General features: G+C 49.5%; 1 protein-coding gene across 1 annotated transcript in view; it reads left to right on the forward strand.

Annotated features, from left to right (window-relative positions):
- Positions 1-9347, forward strand: part of GFPT2 (glutamine--fructose-6-phosphate transaminase 2) — a 54314-nt gene extending 44967 nt beyond the window's left edge. The window contains exons 16-19 of the mRNA XM_017855135.1: positions 1148-1275; positions 3496-3663; positions 5666-5827; positions 8430-9347. Coding sequence (XP_017710624.1) covers positions 1148-1275; positions 3496-3663; positions 5666-5827; positions 8430-8474 — 503 coding nt within the window. The 3' untranslated portion in view covers positions 8475-9347. The remainder of the gene's footprint in view (positions 1-1147; positions 1276-3495; positions 3664-5665; positions 5828-8429) is intronic.
- The last annotated feature ends 2051 nt before the right edge of the window (positions 9348-11398 follow it).

Below are 11398 nucleotides of genomic sequence, written 5' to 3' on the forward strand. Positions count from 1 at the left end.
AATTATCTGAAAAATAATTTAAATACTCCTTGCTTTTCCAACTACGAATCTGTATTTGTAGGCTGAATTTTATTTTTATACTTCAACCAAAAGAACATATCACCACAGATTGAATGTGAAAGCAGATGTGAGAGTCAACAGTCTTTTATTAAAAAAGCAGACACTAGAAAGTTTTGCAAGAACGAAAAACAGTGCCACTCTTCTCACTAATTCTTGTTGAAAATGTAGTAATGTAATAGATTTAGCGTTGTTATTTTAAAGTGAATACTTTTAAATTTCTCATTGTTATTTCCTTTCTTCCTTCCTTCCGTCTTTTTTTTTTTTTTTTTCTGACAGAGTCTGGCTCTGTCGCCTAGGCTGGAGTGCAGTGGCAGAATCTCAGCTCACTGCAAGCTCCACCTCCTGGGTTCACGCCATTCTCCACTCAGCCTCCCAAGTAGCTGGGACTACAGGCGCCCGCCAACACGCCTGGCTAATTTTTTGTATTTTTAGTAGAGACGAGGTTTCACCGTGTTAGTCAGGATGGTCTCTATCTCCTGACCTCATGATCTGCCCGCCTCGGCCTCCCAAGGTGCTGGGATTACAGGCGTGAGCCACCATGCCCGGCCCTCACTGTTATTTTCTAATCTGGTAAATGTTGACAGATTTAACACAAAAACAAAGGCTCTTACGGATATGCAGTGATTTGAGGGACTTGCAATAATTTTCAAGAGCGTAAAGGAGTCCTGAGACCAAACAGTTTGAGAACTGGTGGTCCCACTTACAGGGGCGTTGTCTTGAGACACAGCAGGAAACAGGGGTGTTAACTGGTGGTGTCAGCTCTGTCTCCAGTGGGTGAGTTTGCCTCTCTGAGCCTCAGTTGTCTTACCTGTAACATGGAGTGAGAAATGATACTTCCCTGCCTGCCTTGTTGGTGCTCAAGAAAGTACTTGCACAGTACAAATCCCCACCCTGACAAAATCCTGGCCAGGAGCCCAAGTTATTTCTTTCCTGTAATCTACGTTTTAAATGAGTGCAAGGAAGCAAAATGTACTAAGTGATGTGGGTTTCAAAACCTCCTCCTCTTAAACCTCAGCACTTGTTTTCATGAATATCGCTCTAAAATCGGCATGACTGGTTTTCTCCCTCTCCTCCATGCATGGCCCAGAGCTGATCAAGGAAGTGCTGTCACTGGAGGAGAAGATCCACGACTTAGCCCTGGAGCTGTACACGCAGAGGTCACTGCTGGTGATGGGGCGGGGCTACAACTACGCCACCTGCCTGGAGGGAGCCCTGGTGAGCCCCCACCCCGGCCCCCACCCCCAGGACAGGCACAGGAGACCTGGAGGAACCAGCGGGAAGGAGGGCAGGGCGTTGGGCTTGGGGAGGGCCAGGTCTAAGGACCCCTTGACCACTCTTGTAAGCTTGTGCTAAGCACCAGCTCTCCACCAGGTTTCTAGCCCTGGGCACACAGAGATGGGTGAGGCAGGTGCCTGTCCCCAGGGAGCTCCCAGTCTACTGAGGAGAAAGGGACAGGACACCTGGCGTGTGCCCCTTCAGCTGTCCAGCCACTGCCAGGGCCCAATTGGAACAGCTTGCTTAGACCTCATGAGCTTCTTAGGAGCGGCTGGCGGTTGCTATTCACCTCTCATCCAGGAGGAAACAAAGCCTCCAAAAGCTTAACTATCTCACTCAAGATGACGTAGAGGACCCGAATCAGACCTGAGTCCATGGGGACCGAGTCCATGGGGCTTTTGCTTTTTTCCGCCACCACCAAAACTGCGAGGGGGGTTCTCCGCAGAGTTTCCTTGTTACCCCTCAAACTTCCAAGGGGAGTTTGAGATCCTGCAGGAATAAACTTTGAGGGCCCTGCTTTTCAAAATTGGTGACAGGCCGTTTGCCCCCTGCAGCAATAAAAATCCACACCAGCAAGGAGAAAGCTGATGGGGCAGGGAAAAGGTGCCAGGACCACAGGGCTGCCCAGAGGGTGGGCAGAGGACCGGGCCAGGGTGCTGCATCTCGGGTTTGCCCTCTCACTGTCAGTGTGCCGTGCACAGAGCAGATGCTCAGCCCAGGTAACAAGGACAGCGCTCCAGGTGAGGCTGCACTGACCATCAAGTGAGGGCATTAACCATGGCCCAGCTGGGCTGCCGTCCTCTCCCATCTCCTCCCCACCACCCCCATTTGAAAGACAATGCTAGGCTGGTGCAGTGGCCCATGCCTGTAATCCAAGCACTTTGCAAGGCCAAGGCAGTCAGATCATTTGAGGTCAGGAGTTCGAGACCAGTCTAGACAACATGGTGAAAGCCCATCTCTACTAAAAATACAAAACTTAGCTGGGTATGGTGGTGCACGCCTGTAATCCCAGCTACATGGGAGGCTGATGGAGGAGAATTGCTTGATCCCAAGAGGAGGAGGTTGCAGTGAGCCAAGATCGTGCCACTGGACTCCAGCCTGGGCGACAGAATGAGACTCCCATCTCAAAAAAGAAAGAGAGAAAGGAAAGAAGGAAGGAAGGAGGGAGGGAGGGAGGGAGGGAGGGAGGGAAAGAAAGAAAGAAAGAAAAGAAAGAAAGAAGAAAGACAATGCCAGTTGCAAGTGCTCACCAGCAACATTCAGAATTGATTTTCTTGGTCTTGGTGGAAGCCGAGGACAGGCAGGTGCTGCTTCTTGGGCTGCAGTAGAGGTAAGGCCTGGGGTGCACTGACAGCCCCCAGATGACTCTGCCTCATGGGTGGGGAGCTCAGCTGCAGTGGCTGAATGTACTGGTGAAAGGTGCACATTTCAGCCATGCCGCCACATGAGTCTGGTGGCTGCTGGCACGAGCCAATGGTCCTCTGGTCACTGGGAGGCCGGCACTGCAGCTGTCTGCAGCTTCCAGAGTGGAGCCACACTCCTTACAGCGTTGCCCTGACCCAAATCAATAGTGCTGGCGGGGAGTCAAGAGATGATTTATTCGACTGTCTCACCATTTCAATGATGTGGATCTGTGGTAACTGAATAGAGATGGATCTACCTGAATATAGGAAAAAATTAATGCAAATACCCGTTTGTGCGATTTTGCGTGGAACCACTCTTTAGAAGTTCTTAATGGGCGAATGCTTAATCAGATCATTAATCGAAAGTATAGCTAAGCAGAATATAATACCGTCGTGATAAATGTGGCTGGCTTGGGAGGAGGAGAGGGCGAGCTAGGCTGACTCCGACTTGTCTGTCCTAAGGGGTGGCTGTGCGTGGCACTGGAGAGAGACAGAGCAGCAGTGCTGGGGGCTGGTGTGGGGACACAGAGGTTGCGTCCTGGGCTGGTGCATGCCCTGGATGGTAGCCAGGCCTCTCCCCAGGCCCTTGCTGGGTGTCCTCAGTGCTGTCAACCACTCTGGGCGTCTGTCTGCCTTGCAACCCTTGGCTCTCTGCCTTCCGGAGTCATCCTTCCCCTGGTTCCCCTTCTTCCCCTCTGGCTGATCTGCTCCTGCCCCATCTGCCCAGAGTGACTCTGATCTCACCTCCTCTTTCCAGAAAATTAAAGAGATCACCTACATGCACTCAGAAGGCATCCTGGCTGGGGAGCTGAAGCACGGGCCCCTGGCACTGATTGACAAGCAGATGCCGGTCATCATGGTCATCATGAAGGATCCTTGCTTTGCCAAATGCCAGAATGCCCTGCAGCAAGTCACAGCCCGCCAGGTGAGGGCTCTCCACTGGACTGGGCCAGCTCTCTCCTGCTTTTCTGCACGCATGCCCACCTCACCACTGTCTGCCAGTACCAGCGATGGATGGTCTGGCCAGCGAGTGGCTGTGAGCGCACACCCTCCCCGGGCCCCCTTGTGAGGAGTACACACCCTTGGAAAGGAACTGGTCAGCCTGCAGCTGTCCCACACAGCTCTTTGGCGGGGCCCAGGTCCCACACTGCCGTGAGCAGCGCCAGATGCTGGCCTGGAGCTCAGGGGAGGGGCTCCTGGTGGAGATCCCCGGGGCAGGGTTTCCCCCGGTTCTGCAGCCAGGCAGCTCTGATGTGAACTACCTGGAGTTAGGCCAGATCTCACAGGGCAGGGGCACGGCTTTCCAAAGACTGCCCTTGATTCAGGCACCTGTTGCAAGCCAGGGAACCACCCGCATTTCTGAGCAACTGACTATGAATCCAGGGATTCCCACTCTCCCTTCAAGTTCAATAATTTTCTAGAATGACTCAGAGAGCTCAGGAAATCACTATCGTATTACAGTTTTCTTATAAAAATCACAGCCAACCCCAAACAAGGGACCCATAGTTTGAGGGCCCCAAATGTGAAGTTTGTGTCCTCAGGATGTGTCACCCTCCGGGCACGTCACTGTGTCTCCAGGGAGCTCCCCCGAGCTGCCAGCTTCAGTGTCCGGAGTTTGTATTGTGGTTTTATTAAATAGGCAGGACAGAGTGAACCACTGGCCATGTGATTGAACTCAGTGGGCAGCCCCACTTTTGTCCTTGGAGGTCGGGAGATCAGGCTGACAGGCTCATGTCTCAAAGCCCCACCACTCTAATCATGTGGCTGGCTTTCTGGCAGGGTGAGACCCCATCCTGGGACTATCTGCAGGCCCACCACGAATCGTCACCTTAGCATACAGTCAGGTATAGTCCAAGGGACCTCCCATAAATAACGAAGACGCTTCTGTCACATGGGAAGGTTCAGAGGGTGGGAGCTCCCTTCCTGGAACCGGCCACAAAGACCAACCAAATGCTTTGTGCACAGCAGCTGCCCTGAGGTAGGAGGGCAGAGTTCATGAAGTTTCAGGGAGATGAAATCCAACAAGGTGCCCCATCCAGATGTCACCACCCCTGGCTCAGCACAGAGGTCAATGTGAGGGGATAAAACACAACTGCATCATTTCCCCACTTAAAACCCTCCCATACCTTCCTGTCAAGCCGCAGGTAAGCCTTCCCTGGTAAGGAGATCGCCATCCTGCTGCATCATTTGGCACCCCCATTTGTGCCTTGCCAAGAGCAGGGCAGACTCACTCCTAAGTCTAGAGGGGCTCATGGTCTAGTGGTGGAAAACAAAAACCTGCCTTTTTGTCCTGCGTTATCTGGCCCTTTCCTCCTGCTTCAGTGAGTTCCAGGCACTCCAGCTTTCCTTCTGCTTCCCACTCATGCTGCGCCCACACCCGCCTCCAGGTCTTGCGCTGGCTGTTCCTGCTGTCTGGAATGCTCTTCCCACAGAATGCTCTGCCGAGAGTTGGCCTCATCATTTAGGGCTCAATCCAGATGTCTCCTGTTTTTGAGAGAGCCTCGGAGACCTCACCCATCTCCCAATCACATTATCCTGTTTTCTTGCCTTGGTGGCATGTCTGTGGAATTGATCTTTATTTCTTGGTGTCCTTGTCTAGGTGTCTGTTTTCCACCACTAGACTACGAGCCACACTAGACTTAGGAGTGAGTCTGCCCTGCTCTCGGCAAGGCACAAATGGGTGCCGCATGATGCAGCAGGGTGGCGATCTCCTTGTCAGGAAAGGGGAAGAAACCCACCAAAAAGCCTCAGATACTTTATCCTTTCCAAGCATTTGTGTCCCACACGTACCGCCTCACCCGGGATTCCAGCAAATGCAAAAGAGGACTGTTCTCATCACAGTCCTGTAGCTTCCAGATCCTCCGCATGCGTCCAGGATTGCTGCTTTCAGAGATGATCTATTTTATGATCCCATTTCTCTGCTCCAGGGTCGCCCCATTATACTGTGCTCCAAGGACGATATTGAAAGTTCCAAGTTTGCGTATAAGACCATCGAGCTGCCTCACACTGTGGACTGCCTCCAGGGCATCCTGAGCGTGATTCCGCTGCAGCTGCTGTCCTTCCACCTGGCTGTGCTCCGAGGATATGACGTACGTCTGAAAACTGCACCTAACAGCAGAGAGGAGAGACATAGCCCCAAAGTTCCTTTGTGTTCTTTAAATACTTAAATAGTCATAGAATAAATAATTTTATTTAAAGTAGCTTTCTTTTCTTTTCTTTTTTTTTTTTTTTTTTGAGACGGCATCTCGCTCTGTTGCCCAGGCTGGAGTGCAGTGGCACAATCTTGGCTCACTACAAGCTCTACCTCCCAGGTTCACGCCATTCTCCTGCCTCAGCCTCCCGAGTAGCTGGGACTACAGGCGCCCGCCACCACGCCTGGCTAATTTTTTTTGTATTTTTAGTAGAGACAGGGTTTCACTGTGTTAGCCAGGATGGTCTTGATCTCCTGACCTTGTGATCTGCCCACCTCGGCCTCCCAAAGTGCTGGGATTACAGGTGTGAGCCACCACGCCTGGCCTAAAATAGCTTTCTTTTTAAAGTAGCTTATACCACCTCTTGCCCCCCAAAACAAGCTGGAAACTGTAAAATGTATAGAGAAGATCATGGCACTAAACTATAACCTGGCCAGCTGAGGCAGCTCACACCTGTAATCCCAACACTTTGGGAGGTCAAGGTGGAAGTATTGCCAGGAGTTTGAGACCAATTTGGGCAATATAGCAAGACCCTGCCTCTATAAAGAAAATTTTAAAAATTAGCCTGATGTATGTACCTGGAGTCCCAGCTCTTGTGGGGCTGAGGTGGAAGGATCACTTGAGCTCAGGAGTTCAAGGCTTCAGTGAGCTCGGATCACGCCACTGCACAGGGTGGGCAGCAGGAATGAGACTCTGTTTCAAAACAAAAAACCAGAAACAACCTCATCACCCAGAGGCAATGTCAATTAGCAAATGTAGTGTTTTAGTCCAGGTTTTTCCTGTGCATGTGTTTTTAAAAAAAATATTATTTAATATTATGTCAAGGATAAAATGTTTGCATTTTCCTTCTATTGTTATATTGCAAGTATTTTCTTACATCTTTATGAGCTTGTTATATGTAGCATTTAATCATTACATAATATTACACCACAATCTTATAATATGATTTTCTTAATGTTTACTTAGCCAATCTTCTACTATTTAAGCTGTTCCCAGTTTTTTGTCTTCATAAATAACACAGCAGTGAACGTATTTGTACATACAATGTTGCCCCACATTTAAGATTTGTCCTGGCCGGGCGTGGTGGCTCACGCCTGTACTCCCAGCACTTTGGGAGGCCGAGGTGGGTGGATCACAAGGTCAGGAGATCGAGACCATCCTGGCTAAAATGGTGAAATCCCGTCTCTACCAAAAATACAAAAAATTAGCTGGGCTTGGCGGCGGGAGCCTGTAGTCCCAGCTACTCGGGAGGCTGAGGCAGGAGAATGGAGTGAACCCAGGAGGCGGAGCTTGCAGTGAGCCGAGATCGCGCCACTGCACTCCAGCCTGGGTGACAGAGCGAGACTTCTGTCTCAAAAAAAAAAAAAAAGATTTATCCTTAATATAACAAATGAGCTATGATCTAACATTTTGGACTCCTAACATATATTGCCAAATTATGTTCCAGAAAAGAACCAATTTATTATCTCACAGCAAGTAAGAACACACAGTTCATAGAACAAAGAAATAGAAGTTTTATTACAATTTTATTTTGAAGCTTTTAAAGATACATAACAATACAAAGAATATAATGAATACCTGAATATGTACATATCATCCAGAGCTGACATTTGCTAACATGTTTTCATATGTGTTTCAACTTTTAAAATATCTAAATGTAGTAAGACATTGCAGATACCAGATNTATGTACATATCATCCAGAGCTGACATTTGCTAACATGTTTTCATATGTGTTTCAACTTTTAAAATATCTAAATGTAGTAAGACATTGCAGATACCAGATACAGTAGAAGCCTACTTTTTTTTTTTTTTTTTTTTTTTTCTGAGACGGAATCTCGCTCTGTCACCCAGGCTGGAGTGCAGTGGCACAATCTCGGCTCACTGCCACCTCTGCCTCCTGGGTTCAAGTGATTCTCTGCCTCAGCCTCCTGAGTAGGTGGGACTACAGGTGCGCACCACCATTCCCAGCTAATTTTTTTGTATTTTTAGGAGAGACAGGGTTTCACCATGTTTGTCAGGCTGGTCTTGAACTCCTGACCTGATGATCCACCTGCCTCGCCCTCCCAAAGTGCTGGGATTGCAGGCGTGAGCCACCGCACCCGGCCCAGTAGAAGCCTACTTATGAACCATTCCTATATTTCCTTCCCACTCCACCCTAAATTAGTCACATGGAATTCATATATATTTTACAAGAAAATGAATTTTAACAGTATACATCAAGTTACCTGTGTTTAAAAGCATGAACCATATTCTTTAAATCATGTTAACAGATCATGACACACATCAGGTACACAATAAATGTTTATTGAGGGACTAAACCTTAAACAGTTAAATGAAGCTTCTGGACTAAGGAAGCTGCTTCCAAGATGCAGGTCTCTACGTTGGTGACTATGGTGAAGATCTGTCTCCTTGTTTTTAAGTACTCTGAAAATTGTCTTTGAGAGGTAGCATGTTCCTGAGATCTTCAGGGTCCTGAACAGCCACTTTTTTTCGTTTTAGGTTGACTTCCCCAGAAATCTGGCCAAGTCTGTAACTGTGGAATGAGGATGAGACCGTGACAAGACCATCACCACCTTTCCTCTGATTCCAGACCTGTCCTAACAGCAGGGATGCTACATGGGAAGAGAAGTGGGCATCCCACATATTCTGCGTGCTCCTGTAGAATTTGACAGCTTCCATGTGCCTTCTACCCAAGTGCTTTTGCTTACAGCAGATATTGTTTCTCTGTGTCCTGAAGTCGCCAGAGGAGAAGGGAATCATTGTTTACACATGGGGACCAGAGGAGACTTCTCCACTACTGTGCAATAGAGATACAGCTCTCTTCAGAGTAACTGTGAACCTTTTATAACCAACACTAGAGTTAGTTTTAAAAGACAAAATATTTATAATGACGATTGTATAGCTTTAAGTTATTTTTCTAGTATGTGGCTTTCTGTAGCCGTGGTCACGCCCAAACTGTTCATCCAGCTACCCCTGCGCTGTGTCCTGGCTTGCTTCTGGCAGGTGGCATTCATCTCAGACGTGAGCACAAGGCATTGGCCCTCCGGACTCCTTTCTCCTTTTCTTTCCTGTCTAGGCTGCTTCTGAATCCTGTTACGTGACATCCATGAAGCCCCTCAGCACCCATCTGTGCTTCCTATAAGTCCAGTTGAAATCTCAACCTCCTTCCACACTTTTTTCTCGTGTGTGGCCCAGATCCTTCCCCGTCTCCAACTTCTGTTGAATCTGATCACAGCTCTTTTTAGGCCCAGGCAGCATTTTGGTCCCTGCTCCTTGCCCATATAGTAAAACAGCTTGAAATATCCCATGCAAGAGAGTAGTTTCAAGTGGGTGACTCTGCTCTCGATTTAAAAGCGTGCACAATCAGAGTACTATGCAATTTTACGACAATAAAGAACATACCATTTTTTGTGTGTGTTTGCATTTTGTTAACCTCATTCTTTTTGTGTACTTTGGATTTTGAGGACTGTGCAGGAGCTCGGCCGTGTTTGGAGGGGCAGCCCTGTTTGTTAGTAACCATTGGCCTCTTCCTCAGGTCCACCTGAGACCTATGGGTTTCTAGTAGGAAAACGAGGGCTGTTTTCTAGGATACAACAAATGCAAGAGATCTGGGACTCAGCAGAGGGGCCACTGAACCTGGAAGGGGTTGGCCAGAACCTGGAGACAGCACAGAGGGCTGAAACTCTCTCACAGAGGGCTGAAAATTTTTCCCCAATTAACCTGTTACAGTCCCTGGTTTCATTAATACAATCAGACAAGAAGATTGAAAGCCAGAGAGTTCAAAGTTTTGTGAAGTCGGAACTTAGGCTCCCTACGTAAGTGCTATCACACACACCCTGAATGATGTCTTCATGACAACTGATGTGTGTCGCACTCGTATCTCATTAAATTCTGTTCAGGATTACCTACGGGCTACTCAGCAAATTTCCATCCCCTCCTCTGCCCTCACGTGTATCACAGGGGCTGGAAACGTGGGAACTACATTTCCAGGTTGTCCACCAGTGAGAGGCATTCATGGGAAACCTGGAAGACAGCTGAGTGGCAGAAACCATTTTGTGTTTCTCTCTGGCAGAAGCAGATAGAAATGTGGCTTCAGCAAATGGAGGGTTCTGCTATGGCCCTTGGGTGCTGCCCAAAACGCACCCACCTCAGCATCCCAGGCAGCAGTGACCATGAGCAGAGGTTTCCTGTGGCTCCTCTAAAATCCCAACTCTGGAGAGCTGGCAGGAACCAGGCGCTGCAGGGGCTTTTCCTGACTTCTGTCCTCCACGCCCTGGGTCAGTCCCAGGGAAATGGCTAGAATGGTTTCTGTCCTACTCATCAATCCATGACCAATACAACTTCCAAGATTAGGAGACTACAAACCAGCCAGAACATTTTTCTCCGGACAAGACCTAGAAAGTGTCTTTCATCCTTATGCCCAAGAGGCGACGGCCATTCTGACTTTCGTGCTAATTATTCCCTTGCTTTTCTTTATAGTTCCACCTGTGTATCTATCCCCAAATACCCTGTCTAGTTCGAAAGTGGAGGGCGAGCGCACACTGGTTGTGCAAGGAGAGGGCGGCACTGCCTCCGCTGGACGGAGGCTCCCGGAGGTGAGCAGATCAGTCTCCAGGTCGTGGTCTGACTCCCACTTCTCTGGGAACTGACAAGGCCCCTCCTGGGGAAGTCATGAGCAAGGTCTCGAGGGAGTCTTGGGCTCAGCACAGTCAGGCACCTGGCAGGGCCAAGGTGGGGACCATGCAGCAGAAGTATGGTCAGAGGGAGGGGGCTGCCCTGTATTTCCTGCTTCTAAGCTCACCATGGCCTGCCTTCAGCTCTCTGTGGGGGGAAAGCTGGGAGCTTCTGTGAGTGTTGTGTGTCCTCAGCAGAGGATGGGAGCGCCCCTCATTGGCACCTGGCCAAGCCAAGTACTGCAGAGAACCTAGACCCTAGGTCTTCATCTTCGGTGAGCTGTAGGGGAGGACTGGGGTGCGGCTTCTTAGCCAGGGCCACTCAAAATCTAGGAGTGCCCCAAGGTCATCGCCGTGGGAACCGTGGATCCAGGGCCCCTGAACACCCTCCTATCCTCCCAATCGCTCCATCTGCCTCCTAAACGGGCTTTGGGAGGAAGGCCCAGGTGTCTCCTCAAGGTGAAGAGCTACTGATGTCAACTCCCTGCAGGGAGCTGAGCTGGGGCCGTGGCTACTGCCTTCCCTGAAAATGGGCAGGAGCCACCTGCAGGGAGTCTGTTAGCCTGTCTCAGGTTTGACTCCTGACTTAATTTCTAACAGGGGAGGCTGCTGTCCTGTAACTCTGGGGGAGGGGTTTCATTTGCTCCACCTGTAGGGAGAACGGTGCTCTCACCTCACATGACACTTGGCCCTTTTTGCATTATGGTGACCACTGATGACCGTCTACCTGGCCATCGAGTGACTGGCTGTACTGTCTTACAGGTCAGTGTGGGGCCGGAAACAACTGGGCCAGGG

Source organism: Rhinopithecus bieti, unplaced genomic scaffold (assembly GCF_001698545.2).
Source record: "Rhinopithecus bieti isolate Rb0 unplaced genomic scaffold, ASM169854v2 scaffold_38691, whole genome shotgun sequence".
Lineage (NCBI taxonomy): Eukaryota > Metazoa > Chordata > Mammalia > Primates > Cercopithecidae > Rhinopithecus > Rhinopithecus bieti.